The sequence below is a fragment of the Drosophila willistoni genome, chromosome 3R (genome assembly GCF_018902025.1).
Source record: "Drosophila willistoni isolate 14030-0811.24 chromosome 3R, UCI_dwil_1.1, whole genome shotgun sequence".
NCBI classification, from domain to species: Eukaryota; Metazoa; Arthropoda; class Insecta; order Diptera; family Drosophilidae; genus Drosophila; species Drosophila willistoni.
Window position 1 is genome coordinate 11,771,123 of NC_061086.1, and position 14,610 is coordinate 11,785,732.

General features: G+C 33.0%; 1 protein-coding gene across 6 annotated transcripts in view; it reads right to left on the bottom strand.

The window, feature by feature from the left end:
* Nucleotides 1-6,689: 6,689 nt before the first annotated feature.
* Nucleotides 6,690-14,610, bottom strand: part of LOC6650333 (peripheral plasma membrane protein CASK) — a 34,596-nt gene continuing 26,675 nt past the window's right edge. For 2 of the 6 annotated variants that reach the window (XM_015176697.3, XM_015176700.3), the window contains 12 exons: nucleotides 12,836-13,030; nucleotides 12,605-12,769; nucleotides 12,463-12,531; nucleotides 11,985-12,014; nucleotides 10,134-10,232; nucleotides 9,930-10,068; nucleotides 9,195-9,248; nucleotides 8,438-8,557; nucleotides 8,254-8,376; nucleotides 7,611-7,718; nucleotides 7,351-7,526; nucleotides 6,690-7,256 (listed from right to left, as the gene is read on the bottom strand). In XM_015176697.3, coding sequence (XP_015032183.1) covers nucleotides 7,077-7,256; nucleotides 7,351-7,526; nucleotides 7,611-7,718; nucleotides 8,254-8,376; nucleotides 8,438-8,557; nucleotides 9,195-9,248; nucleotides 9,930-10,068; nucleotides 10,134-10,232; nucleotides 11,985-12,014; nucleotides 12,463-12,531; nucleotides 12,605-12,769; nucleotides 12,836-13,030 — 1,458 coding nt within the window. In that variant the 3' untranslated portion in view covers nucleotides 6,690-7,076. The remainder of the gene's footprint in view (nucleotides 7,257-7,350; nucleotides 7,527-7,610; nucleotides 7,719-8,253; nucleotides 8,377-8,437; nucleotides 8,558-9,194; nucleotides 9,249-9,929; nucleotides 10,069-10,133; nucleotides 10,233-11,984; nucleotides 12,015-12,462; nucleotides 12,532-12,604; nucleotides 12,770-12,835; nucleotides 13,031-14,610) is intronic. The other 4 variants (XM_015176698.3, XM_002073626.4, XM_015176699.3 and 1 more) reach the window with 3 other exon arrangements.

The window sequence follows — 14,610 nt, forward strand, 5'->3', positions numbered from 1 at the left end:
GTATCAAATTCGCATTACCTTGAAATTGTATCAACCAAAAATAAATTTGGGTCAAGCCAACGCTGACAGCGTTTGAAGTTTACTGCTTAAGGTTTCAATTAGAAGCTACAGATACAGATACAGATACATATACAGATACATTACTTATATGTATGTATAAGATATATTTTGTATACATTTGCATAGAAACATTAAGAGCGGATGAACTTATTGCCATTGGCCTCGGGGCCAGGAAATTTCTTCGAATTTCACTACTTTTGGTTGAACTTCTTAGAATTTTTGAAGGTTCTGCTTTAATTTAGTTGTATTTTTTATCACAAAACAAAAACAAATCCATACCCTGTAAATAAATAAATGCAAAAGGTATTCATGTACCAAAAATGGAAACTTATATTAGACAAAGTATCTTTTATTTGAGCAGACGATTAAGATCTTTATTACCCTTGACTGTGAGTACTTTCCCTTGAGAACTAGAAACATTTAGTTTACCAATTAAATATTAAAAATGATTAAAATAACACAAAAATTACACATAGTATTTTAATTACCTATCCCATATCACACGTATTAAACAATGTTATTTGACTAGTTGCAACGATTTAATATAGTTTAATACTCTATCTTACAATTCAAAGTTTATTGCTCTCTACAGGGTAATTTTTAGTCAATACTTTTGTTCTTAAAACTTTTTGGTTGCATTTTGTTTTTCTGATTTTTGGGTGCAAAAACTGGTTAAAATTTGTTGTTGTTGTTTTTTTTTATGTTACTTTTTTGATTCGCTGAAATTCTTGTCTCGAAATGTTGATGGTAACCCTCATAATAATATAATTTGTTTATTTTTATACCCTTGCTCGGTTCACGAAGCCATGATTAACTGAATCAGTGTAAACTAAAGTAAAATTCAATATTTCCATTTTAGTGATTGTCGTATTCCACCAAGAATTTTAAAGATTGTTTCATCAGAAATCACCCTGATAAGTCTACTTTGCGCCCTGTTGTTGATTAAAAAATTATTAAATATTGAAAAAAGAATCGAAAATAGTTCTTAAATATGCCCAAAATCTGATTAATAAAGTGTAAAATAACAAAAAGTAAGGCAAAAGAGATGTCGTGATTAGGTACCATTTTCCCCCTTGAAAGGGGATAAATTTTAAAAAGAATTATCACGTTTATAATTTATTTTAATTAGAAAGAGGATAAGAAACATAATATTTGTATTTGATCAGAAACTTTTTAAAATAACGCAAGGATTATAACTTTAAAATAAGCGATATTTTAAGATATATCTGACAAATATTTATGCCTCTATATATGTAAATTGTTTAGTCTAAAATCTTAAATTAGAATTAGACTGCTTTCTGTATTAATATTTTTCTTTTTTGGGTGATTTTGAAAAGGTAATAAAATCAGTGATGACAAAGTTTTTGGGACACACAGCTTTTTGTCTCTTAATTTAAATTTTTTGCGATTTTCAAATAAACAGATTGCTCGTTTCTGTTTAATAACTTTGTCATTGTATTAAGATATTGTACCGTAAGTTCCGTGAGCTTAGCCTTAGTCGTTTTCTTTGTCTGGTGCAATTTAATGCAAAGCCCCGAATTTAAGCCCGAACGGAAGTTTTACGGAAATAATTGATTCTAAAGTGTTTATTTTATTAAACTATGAAAGTAAATTAAATTCCCCTTCGAACATGGTATTATTCACTATCATCTATCATCATTGTGGAAAACCCAATTTTGTAACTTAGTTTTATATAAAATTGAGTTTTAAACTTTATTCACAGTTGTTTCCAATTTATTGCAGTAAAGTTAGAAAATTATCAGATACTTTGTATTCCAAACAAACATAAAATAAGGTTAGGAATAGTTAGCTATGCTTGTAATTCCCAACTAGTTGCAGTGTGAAGCTTTCAGAGTGGTTTTCGAAAACTACAGATCAAAGAACTTGGTTCTTGAAATAGAAATTGTATGATCCAATATTTTAATCAAGCTATATCGACTCAACTGAACGAAATGAACCTGCTGATCAAGGATATATATTGTTCAAAAGGTCGGCAAAGTTTCCTTCTGCCTTTTACTTACATTTTGGCGACCATTTCACTCTATGCCCTAACATATACCCAAAAATATGTTAACAAAAAATTTGCATAGGGTATTAAAACTCCGACTTGATCAAAATTAATTCAACTTTTGAGTTGTTTGTCGTTCATGGCAAAGAAAAAAAAACACCAATGGAATTAAAAAGCATTATTCGTGTGTTTTTACTTGTTTTTGTTTGTTCATTTTATTTAATTCGCATTCCCATTTTCATCAATTTTATTATTATTATTAATCCCATGTTTAAACTATGTATATATAATACCTTTTTTGTTTTGTTTGTTTGTTTTTTTTTTATCATTTATTTTAAATGATATTTTCTAACTTCTTGACATGTCTTTCGCTTGTGTCAATCCTATTCATCCAATCATTTCATTTCATTATTTTTAACAACAATTCTCTCTCAATTAGCTCAAATCGTTTTCTGTCAACTTTTGCATACAATTCTATTGACATATTGGAGATCATAAGCATTATCATTATATTCATCTACTCATCATCATCATCATCATCAATTTCATTATCATTCATCGATCAACTTATTCAATTAGGGAAAAATTCTAATTCACATGGTTTTCTGTTTGTTTTGTTTTTTCTTTTGGTTTAATTAACCAAAATGTGTAATTTCATTTGGTTTTTGTGTTACTTTTTGTTTCTTTTGGTTTTGCATTTTGTATTATCAACAATAAATTTTTGTTACTTAATATTAGCATGAATTTTTTGTTTGTTTGTTTGTTGTTGTTGTCGTTCTTAGGTATACGGCTACAATTTTTGCTCGCATCAGCTAAGAAGAAATTAAAATTGAAATCAAAATTTGAAACTAAAATTATACACATAAAAAACCATTCGAAATTCTAGCCAAAAGAGTTGGGCCAGAGTTTTCATCATTCTAATTTCTTCATCTTTATCTTCATCGTTTGTCATAAAATATTAGATTTTGATTTGAGCATTTCATTTTTCTTTTGGGTGTTTTATGGCACACCCAGCCTAAGTTTTAATTGTGGGGGGTCGGGGACAAGGGCGGGGGGCTGCAAAATATACATACATATACATACAATACATACACATTTTTCTCATTTTTAATAGGTAGTAATACTTAGTTAATTTGGCCACTTGGCTTCATTTTCTTTTAAGTGGGTAGGTAGTTTTAGGTCTTCAGTTTTTTGGTTTTTTTAATCATTTCTTTTTCGGGTTTAGTTGGGTTAGTTCTATGATTTGCATAGCTTTTGCCTGTCGCTCTCTCTCTTTGTCTATCTGCCTTTGTTATATTCCTTTTTCTCTTCAACGCTTTAGAACCAAAAAAGTTGCATATAGCTCAGCGTCATACAAATATTTCTTGTAGTTTGTCGTGTTTTGTTTGTTTGTTTTTGTTGTTCAACCATCTTGAAACCATAGAATTGTTGTTGTTGTGTCTTGGGTGTCAATAATTTTATAGTGTTTCGTGTGTTGTTCAAATAAATACTTCGACTTAAATAGGTTAAATAGAATTAGGGAAAAGGGTGGGTGGTAAGTTTAATTCTTGCTGCTGCATTTTTTGTTTTTTGTTTTTGCTTTTATAAAATTCAAATTCTTGCAATATATTTACTAATTTTAAAGTTTTGCATCATTCTTGCCCAAAAATCTTGCTTGCTTTGTGTTTTTTTTATTTTTTAGTGTTGGCGCTTTTGTTTTATTTATTTAACTGCTGCCTAAAGTAAGAGTGTTCCACGTGCCCAAATGAAAGTTACCAACAAAAAACTAAAAAGAAATACATAACAGAATATTCATTTGGCCTTCCAGAGAGATAGTTTTTAAAGCCTATCCATGTTTCCTTTTTTTTTTTTTGTTTTCCGTTGTTTTTTTTCAATAGTTTATTAGTTTTTTTGTGAGCGTTTTGTGATTGCATGTGCACTCCTTAGCCTAAATTCATTTAATGCATTTATGAAGCTTAATTGGTCTCAATGGTCATAACGAAAAAACGGGTTAAGAAAAACTCGTGGCAATTGATTGAAAGAGTCCCCAACAAAAGAATTTAACATCTTAAGAAACTTTGTCTACAATCCAAGAGGATAACGATTTATAGAGAATTGTAAACGATTTTCTAAGTTTTGCAACCTTCTATGTAAAATTTGGAGTAAAAAATTGCATTCCTTTAAAAGCAAATAGCAAATTTGAGTCCTTGAAGATCTCATAGTTTTGAAAATAGAAATAATTTACAATTTCTTGGGTCAGAATCAACTATTCTCAATAACATTCCCTTAGAGATTATGATCGTGACGATCTAATGACGAATGTAAAGGTAATTCTCGAAAGAAAATATCAAAAAGCTAGATTTTATTTATTTTTGCGATTAAGTTACTTCTGAGCAGTTAATGCTAGAAGATTTCTTTGGCCTTCCCGTGTATAACAGGTTAACGCCACAGCGTAAGGTAGATTTTAGCTGGTAGCATTTTGGAATGGACCTCACATAGTCATAATAATAACATTATGTGTTATAAAAAGTTAAGATTTTAAGTTAAAATATCCGTAAATCCAATAGCTCATCAGCTAGGATAAAAGCAGCATATAAGGATCATCATCCTTACTAGAATGGTTAATGTCAAAAGTCTTTTAATAAACATTTTTTAGGACTCTTTAAGTTCTCCTTCTAACGGATCTAATTCATAATTTTGGTAGGGAAAATCTAGCATTTTCGCTGAAAAATGTACAAGTTTTAATTTAAAAATCTCGGTATCTCTCATTTCCTACCCTAGGATCCGCCATTGATTAGAATATTAAGTAAAGTTGTCGCAAAGTTGGCCAATTAAATGGAATACTTTATGCTCCTCAAACATTTTTTAAAGAAACTTTAACAAAGAAGTCGTTTCATTAAGGTAATTCCCTTTTTAAAACTTAAAAATTAAGAGTTTTGAACTAAAAGAACTACCCAGAATTTGGAGCATTATCATAAAGATACAATCTTTTTTAAAAAACTCAATTAAGTCAACTTCATTTTGGGAACTCCTTCTAGGAGGTAGTAAAAGCATAAATTAATTATGATAAATTCGTCTTCCAATCTTAAGCCTTTATGCAAAATGAAGATCTACTTAGTTGTGGTAACAGCAACAAAATGATCTTTGTCTTTTAACTTTGTACTTAGTTAATACATTTAAAAATTTGAAGCTGCAAAGTTGCTAATTAGTTTTTGCTGGGTGGCTTTTTGGTTTTTTTGTTTTTTTTTTTGTGGGTTTATCTTCAATCTCATATGGTTTTTGTTTTGTTTTCGTTCAGCTCTTTGAATCTTCTGTTTCATATTGGTTACTTTTGTTTACTTTTTCGTTCGTTTTGTTTGTCTCTTCGTTTCGGTTTTTTTATTTGGTTTTTGGTTTTGTTTTTGGCTGTGGGTTAAAAGGAAGCGCTCGCTATATTTAACATTATTGAACTTGACTGATTTTTCAATGTATCCAACCTGAGTTTGAGTTGTTCAAAAAATATATATATGTGTATATATATGTGTGTATGTGACTGTGTGTGTTCAATGCGTCGACCAGCGCACTTCGCTTCTGTTAAATAGTTTTTGGTTTGGTTTCTTGGGAGTTTTTTTTTTGTTTGTTTTATTTTGTTCATTTTATTAATTAAATGTTTGTTTAAATGTTTGCTGTTGTTAGTATGTGTGTTTTTGTTGTGCTCACTCTATGTTTTGTTTGTTTGTTTTTTGCTTTTATTAAACGCTGCTGCAAATAATTATGTTTTTTATCTTTGATTGCATTTGTTTTATCTTTCATTTAATTTAATTAAATGTCAACAAATATACTTCCTCTTCTCCACGTTTATGTGTGTCTGTATGTATGTGTGTGTGTAGTTGATCATTTTCTGTATTGCATTTAAAACGTGCACATTTTTCATTTATTAATTTCTTGTTAATTCTTTGCATTTATTTCTCAGTTTTCATTATTTTTTCTTCTATGTATTTTATGTAATTGTTTTGCTTTTCTTTATTATTATTATTTTGTTTTACTTTTTCTTGAAACACTTGAAATTGCTCACGTCATATTTGGTTTTGTGTTGCTTTATTTTGTTTGTTATATTTCCATTTTGTTTTTGTGAATATTTTTTGTTGTCTTTTTGTGTCTATGTTTAATTATAATTAATTACGTAGTTTGCTATAATTTACCAACTCGTTTTACGATCGCTTTTCAAAAGACTTGTGTGTGTGAAAACAATAGAATAGAATGTTTAAACAATTTGCATTTAATTGGTTTCCATTTTCTTAAACTTTCGTTTCATTAATTTTATTTTCTTTGTAATATGTTCGAATAATTAAGAAAACGGAATTGCCAAACATCAGAGTTAAAAGTGTTTTTCTTTTTTTTTTTTTTTGTTGTATTTTTAGTTAACTTAATTATCTAACAAGAGCAAGATTTACATACATAAGCGTTTAATGCTGTCTCTGGCAAACAGAATACTAACAAAATGTACATTGATAATAATAAATATGAATAATACAATCAAAACAAATAACATGAACAAATTGAAAAGTTATAAAAAAATTAAACAAAACAGCTTGCTGCTATAACTGGAATGGCAATAAATGCTATACAATAATAATAATAACTAAATAAAAAAAATAAACTGTACTTAATACATAAAGAGGGCAAATCCAATTGATTGTTAAAAATTAACATTCTGTCTTTGCGTTGCGACTGCAGTTCCCATAATACCCATTACATTTGTCTATATAGCTAAGCGCCAGGCGCTTTAAAACCACTTTTACAGTGATTTTGTTTTCTCTTGTTGTTGTTGCTGCTGCTTGTGTTGACTTGTTTTTGTGCCATGGTAATACTTTAATGGTGTCGTCGTCTCTCTGTGTGTGTATGTGGTGTTTGTTTGCAAGTGTATGTGTGTGTGTGTGGGCGCTCCTCCTGTTACTTAATAGAGGGCCACATTCGATGCCTGTGTATATGCATCCCATTCACAATCGCAGCCCTCCAGACAATCGGGGCATTCCAGCTCACTGTCTTGTCAGTAGAGCCAGGAGACGGGCACCCATTGCGGAGTGGTATGTACACGTTCAATGGCCGTTTCTAGTGTCGCAATTGTCTCACTAATATCGTTGTTCACAATGGTCAAGTCAAAGAAATGGCCATATAGCTGACGCAGCATATCCGATTCCTTGGCCAGACGCTCTAGGCTTCCATCATACTGTAAATGCAATCAAAGAACGAAAACCAATTAGAAATGTCGTAACTGGCTCTCTCTCTATCTCCATCTATCTATGGGTTATCAGAATGCTTACATCTGCAATATTCTGCAACGAGGGTGCCGCTATGAACACTACATAGGGTGTAAATTCAGCGGTGCGGAGAATTTTAAGCGCCTGCGGCTCAACATCCAATATGGCCATTTTACCCTCAGTGTGTATGCGTCGAATGGTATCCAATTTGGTGCCATACATGGCATCCTCATGAGTTCCTGCAAACAAAAACAAAAAACATATTAAAATAAAATTGCCGTCATTGAGTGAGAGAGTCGGAGTGAATGGGTTTAGTTATTTACCATATTCCAAGTATTCATTGGCACCAATATCAGCCATCATTTCGTCATGCGACACAAAGTAATAGCTACGTCCATTCTCCTCCTCGGGCTTAGCAGGTCTCGTTGTATCTGCAAAGGATAGAAAATTATATATATTTACGTATTTATATACATATGTATTAGAGTATTGCATAAAGTCGAGTCATTCACTTTACTCGTTTTAAGAAGCAAAGTATTCGATATTTAAAAACTCTATAGAAATTGGCCTTGATTTTGTCAGTAGTTAAAAGTTAAAAGTCATTAATCAATAATATTTAGCAAATGATTAAGCGAAGCTGCGCGTTTATTGTTTACGATTAATCATAGAAAAATTAATATAATCGATTAATTCAACGATATGTTTCAATATATTGGCAAATTTATATATTAATCTGTTAGCAAAATGTCATTTAGAAGTAACAACAATCAAAATAGACATTTAGAAGCAACAAAATGATGCATTATGTTTCTCATTGAATGGAACATTTGGTTTGGAAAAAGGATAATGATAATGATGATGATAATGTTTGGAGAAAGGATCATATATCAAATTCAACTTAGCCAGTAAGAAAAAAAAAATACTCTTAATATTAATGTAGATGAACTTCCATTATATTATACTTACGTGGTATGGGATAGGCGTACTTATCCGGATATTTGGATATTAAAGTATTTTTAATATGCCGCCTACCAACACCATGTGCACCCAATAGCACCAAGGTTTTACGCTGGAAATTTGGATCACCCACTGCAAGAAAAAGTGCACAAATTAATTAATTAAGAATAAATGATAATTTTTCAATTCGTACCTGGTACTTTGACAACCTCTTCGTATGTAACCACATCGAGCGTATCAAATATGGCATTATGTTTGGCCAGATATTTATCTCGGCATTGCTTCTTCTTACGCCCGAATATGGAACAGTTTACTGTGGGTAATACATTAAATGGCAAATGTTATAATAAAATGCAATTTATTTTGTTAATTCTTATTAATAAAAAGCCACATGCTTAAGTAATATGTATTACATGCATCACAAAGCATGCTCCGACAAAATTTCAGCCTATATAAAATACTGATCAATCTGGTCTTTAAGCATCATTCCTCTGCTGACTAGCCTCTGTGTTGTCCCAATCACACTTGATCTGCCTTTGCAGTTTGAGATGATGTCACTTAATTTAAATTCAATTTGAACAAAGACTTTTTACATACGGTGAGTTAGATGATGGCTTGTGGATTGATTGGGGAAATTGGAATAAAGCTAACGATTTCTAGATGATAATGCAACAGTGATCAAATGGTGAAACGAGGGGAAATCGGTGACTTTTGATTTTACTGTGCCGTCTAAATGAGCTTTGCTACATTTTGCTGGTGAACTCTTTTATGTTTTTTGTTTAAACTTGTTTCTATTTATGGAAAGAAATTTGTATTTGTAACAAAACTTAAAAATGGAAACTGTTTATAGTTGTTGTTTGTTGTTTATTGTCAGTTATTTGTTTGTTTCGAGTGTTTTGTTTGTGTGTTGCGTTTATAATTGTTTGTTGTTTGCTTATTTGTTTAACTACCTGTGGATCCATCACACCCATCTGCGTGAGCGGAACATCCAGCACCCGGTTCTCCTGCATTATATATGTATATATATATATATATATATATGATGATCATACATTTTAAGTATACGTATAGTTATATATACATATAATGTAATCGATTGATTGATTGATCATTTGAGAGTTGACGACATTGATAAAATATTATATATATATATTTTGTACAGAAAACAATAAATAAAATGCTTAATGTAAAGTGAAATTTAATCAAAATAAAAATTCTTTTCTTTTTGACATCTTTTTGGTTTTTTTTGCAAATTTTCAAAGTTTTTTTTACTATTTTCTGGGGCATGCAACTCTCTGGCTAAGCTTGATATGAAATTGTGTTTGGGGGCATCTTATAGTGTACAAGTGTGTGTGTGTGTGTGAGTGGGTGTGTGTTTATATGAGAGTTATATTTGTGTGTTAGTGCGGTGACATTCTTAGAAGAGATATAGAAAGAGAGAGAGAGATTGAGAGCGAGAGCACATTTCCCATATTTGTTTGTTCTTTTATATTTTTTTGGATTTCCTTCTCTTTTTTTTTTGTTGTCATTATATTTGATTTCGTAACTACTTATTCTTCATACACTTTCCAATATATTACAATTATGTAGCAAACGATTGATTATATTTGAGCATCCAATTACACATAAATAATAGGCATAAGATTATGATATATATAACTGAAGCCTAGCTTTAGTTGGCTTACCTTGCTCCTGTTTGGTTTTATCAACCGTCTGACAGGCTATACGCCATTCTTGCAGTTCCGGTGAGGGTATCAGTCCCGCCGATCCACCAACCGTATCCAGTCTTGCCTGCCACCAGTGATGGTCGTCTTTGCTAATGATCTGTTGGCATCATTATCGTTATCAGTATTATCATTGACGGGTCCTAACGGAATGCAACTACCTACCTGTAGTATATCGCCCACTTGGAATGCAATGCCCGCCTGGGCACAGGGTATAAGCTCATCATCTAGCGGATTATAATCAAATTGCGCCCGCACGAATATCTAAACAGGAAGCGAAAACAACAAAAATCAAAAACCAAACAAGACGACACAAACAAAAGAAGAAGAAGTAGATAATGGTTACAATTTTAAGGTTACAACAAGACATGAAACCAAAAACCGCTGACGATGAAACGTGATGTGATTGCTGGCTGAGCCCTAATGCTCAAATATATATGTGCATGTATTTGTATGTATGTATGTGTGTATGTGTATATAGCGACTGTCTGCCAAAGTCTGCATCAGCAAAATGGGTTTAGTTTGAAAATAATTTCGAAACTCATTTACACGTTAGCAGTTGTCAACAAGAGCAACAACATTTACATCAACTGCAATGTGAACAGGGCTGGATTAAGACCACAAGCCACGCCCTTGCAATGCTGCTGTTTCGGCTTACTTTTGATTGGTTTCACTATTAAAAAACCAACTGGTTTGGAGTTCTTTTGAGAAACTTTTCAATTCAGACTTGGAAAAAGAAACAATATATAAATAAATGAAAACCTATACATAAATATTTGGAAAATAGCTAATGTGTGTTTTATATACCCTTGCAGAGGGTATTAAAAAATTTAAGACGTTTCCAACTTCATGAAATATATATATATACCTTTTCGTTATTTCCCTTAAGTTTTCTTCAATAAGTTTCGGTTACCAATATTTCAGTATTGCATAAAATTCATTTAGAATTGCCTAAGACAACATTAAAAAACTTTTTTATCTCAGTTAAAATGAGATAATTCTCAAAAAAGTAAGCTTTGCGATTGATGTTTTCTATGGCAGCTATATATTATAGAGCTCTGATCCGTCGGATTGTCAAACTTGATCTCAATTGCGCAATACAAAGCTTAAATAACAAACTCATTCCTGTAGAATTTTAGTTTTAGGCTCGCTTTAAATACTGGACTTTTCGCGGTAAGCAAGAATCATAGAGCAAGATCTAGAAAATATTTACGGAAAGTGTATTACCAAGAATTAAGATTCTAGGCTTATAAAATTTAATCATTTTCAAGAGAGGCCATCGAAAATTTACTAGTTTAGGATAAAGACAAGCGAAAAAATTAAAAATTGATTCAAAATATTGCTATTTTTTCGGGGTCTAAGCCCTCTGGATCCGACAATGTCAAGAATATATATAGTTTATGAGGTCTGAGTTACAAACTTCTGCTTAATTGTATAATAATCTCAATAAAGCTATGTATTTGAGCCAAAGCTAATGAATTTTGTTTTTGTTGTTTCTGTAACTTTGACAAAATTCTTAAAATAAAGTGATTTAGTTAAGAATTTATATTAGTATTCCCAAAATAATTTAAATTAAAACTATGCAGAATTTTTATTGCAATATATGAAATCCTTTAAAATTTGTGTGTTTGCTTAAGAATTTTGTAGTAATTTGATTAAATGAAATGCTATTTACTGATAATATTGATTGAAAACTCATTGCCATGATTTCAGACAATTGAAATGTTAAACCCTCTGAATATTGCAATTGTATATGGGAATTTGTGTGTATGTATGTATGTGTATACCTATTGCTGTTTGATTGTGGTTAATGTTACTGCTATTGTTAATGAGAGACAGGATATTAATTAGACAGACAGTTATTCGCTTCTCTTGTCAATGTTCAATGAGACATGTGCATTTTGATTTATATTGTTAAACTTTGTATGAACTAATGAATGTAGGGTGTGTCTGTGTGTATGTGTGTGTGAGACACATACCATGTATATGAGTCTCTTGTTGAAATGTGATACTTACAAGCACTGGGGCGGGTCTGATCCTGAAAAGCTGCATGGTTATATTGTGTGTGCATGGTAAATAAGTAGGAAGTAGCGAAAAGTGAGGAGTTATTTATGTTAATGAGCAGCAAAATAATTGCATAATGTTTTATATATATATATAAAGAGAGAGGGAGAGAGTGAGAAGGGGGGAGGAAGGAGAGAACTACTTTTAGATGAAAAATGCAAGTTTAATATATGAAGAGTGAGTCGAGTTTTTTTTTTTGGGTCTATTCAGTAAGCCATTAGGCGTATTAAGTGGCAGACACTAATTGGTTTTGCCTCTAACCACACAAATGCATTCATTGTGCGCACGTGTAAAGAGTATTAAGTTCGCAAAACCAAATTAAATGTCCGTCAGAAATGTCCGCAATTTGGCGTGAAGCTGGACTACATTAGCACACGTAGAATGAAATGTAATAACCCTGGTAACGAAAGGGTGCAAGGATATACTTTACCTCACATGGCGGCGGTGCGCTACGGTACGAAGGAACTATTTTAAAGGTAACCGAACCGCGTGCCTCGCGCTGCAAACAGAAATGATAATTAAACGTTAGTGGATTCCTTTTATAGGATTTCAAATTTCAAGTTTCCATTTACCAGCATTCGTTGCAATTGTCCAACCGATTGATGTTGCACTGGTTGGCCATTTATCTCTCGAATCTCATCGCCCACATGTAAGGTGGCCTGTCGATGTATCATTCCGCCGTGCATAATGCGAGCGACAATGCAACGCCCATCTTCGGTCATTTTCAGTGTGATGCCCTACACAGTCAGAGATTTAGTTAGTTATTATATAGATGGGCTCCATTATTGTTATTGTTCTCTTACCATGGGCTCATCGGTATTCTTCTGAAATTGCACTAAACGCACTCGGGTCACATGCTGCAGTTCACCGCTGCCGCCGCCCTCAACATTGTCCAGTTCATCGCCATTGAGATACGGCACCATGGGGGGCGGAGTAACACGCAGCGCCTCCTCACCATAGACATCCCGTGCGACCACATCATGGGTGTGGAGCAGAGCCTGTTGTTAGTTAGATAAGAAATGTATAGCAGGAGGAGATGGGAAAAAACACACACACAAAAGGAGAAAGGAGGGCGAAAAGAACAAAAAAACAAAAATAAGGTCAGACTTGGCTAAAATTTGTGGTCCAGAGGTTCCTGGTTGAATTATGGCCAGCAATTAAGCTGCTGTCCAGTTATTATTATATATATATATATATCTTATAAGGCTAAGCATAGTTGCAAAGCCACTTTTTGTGTGTGGAAATTAAATTTCCGATTTTCAACGCTCTTCACATATATCATAAACGAATCTACAGACACACACACACACACACACCCACTTAGAGAGTGTAAAGGAGAGAGAGAGAGAGAGACAGACTTAAGGGGCGTAGTCAGTGGTACGCCTCCAACAGACGGGTTCAGGACCGCACAGCTTGTTTACAACATTAACTGGCGACATTTGTTGCGCAAAGCCAAGAAAAAAAAAAGAAACAAGAGAACAAGCCGCCACATGACCTCATGACCTCCCCACCATACAACAGCCGCACACTGTGGCCCAGTCGACTACTTCTCCTCCATCTCCTACTCCACCTCATCATCTATGGCCAGGCTCAGTTGAAAAAAAAAACCAGAGGGCCGGGGCTAACTTCGACCGCGTCAAAGTTTGTATACCCTTGCAACATTTTTGGTAACTCTTTCCTTACTTATAGCCATCAAAAGTGGAAAAACGTTTAAGCTAAAAAGGCTAATGTTTGCGAAAGAACGGCCTACATAGGAAATAACGAAGATATTGATCAAAGTCACTGTTTTCCACCGATCGTTCCTATGGGAGCTATATGATATAGTTACCCGATCCTTATTAAATTTGGCACAATCATTAACAGATATATTAAACTAACAAATGTTTAATTTGAAACCAATCGCGTCAAAAGTAACGAAGTTATTCACCAAAGTCACTGTTTTCGAAAGATCGTTCCTATGGGAGCTATATGATATAGTCACCGGATCTTGATCAAATTTGGCATAGTCGTTTATATGTGTAATTAACTCACCAATATTAAAATTCACGACAATCGCTCAGAAAATAACGAAGTTATTGACAAAAGTCACTGTTCGTGACTTTGCCTTTTGTATGGGAGCTATATGATATAGTGATCCGATCCGGCTGAATCCGAGATATACAACGCCTGCAGTATAAACAAGCCTACATGCAAAATTTCAGCTCTGTAGCTCTTACGGTCTAGGAGGAGTTTGCGTTGATCCAGACGGACGGACGGACGGACGGACGGACGGACGGACGGACGGACGGACGGACGGACATGGCTATTTGAACTCGTCTCGTCGAGCTGATCAAGAATATATATACTTTATATGGTCGGAGATGCTTCCTTCTATGCGTTGCACACTTTTGACCAAAATTAATATACCCTTTTTGCAAGGGTATAAAAAGAAAATCACAAAAATTTATTACAAGCTCTCAGAAGTCGGGCAATGCCGTCAAGCTATGAAAAGGGCAAAAGCAAAGGCAACATCAACGGCAACGGCTTGGCTTTATACAATTTTGGTTTTAATAAATTATGTTTAATAACACTTTGAATA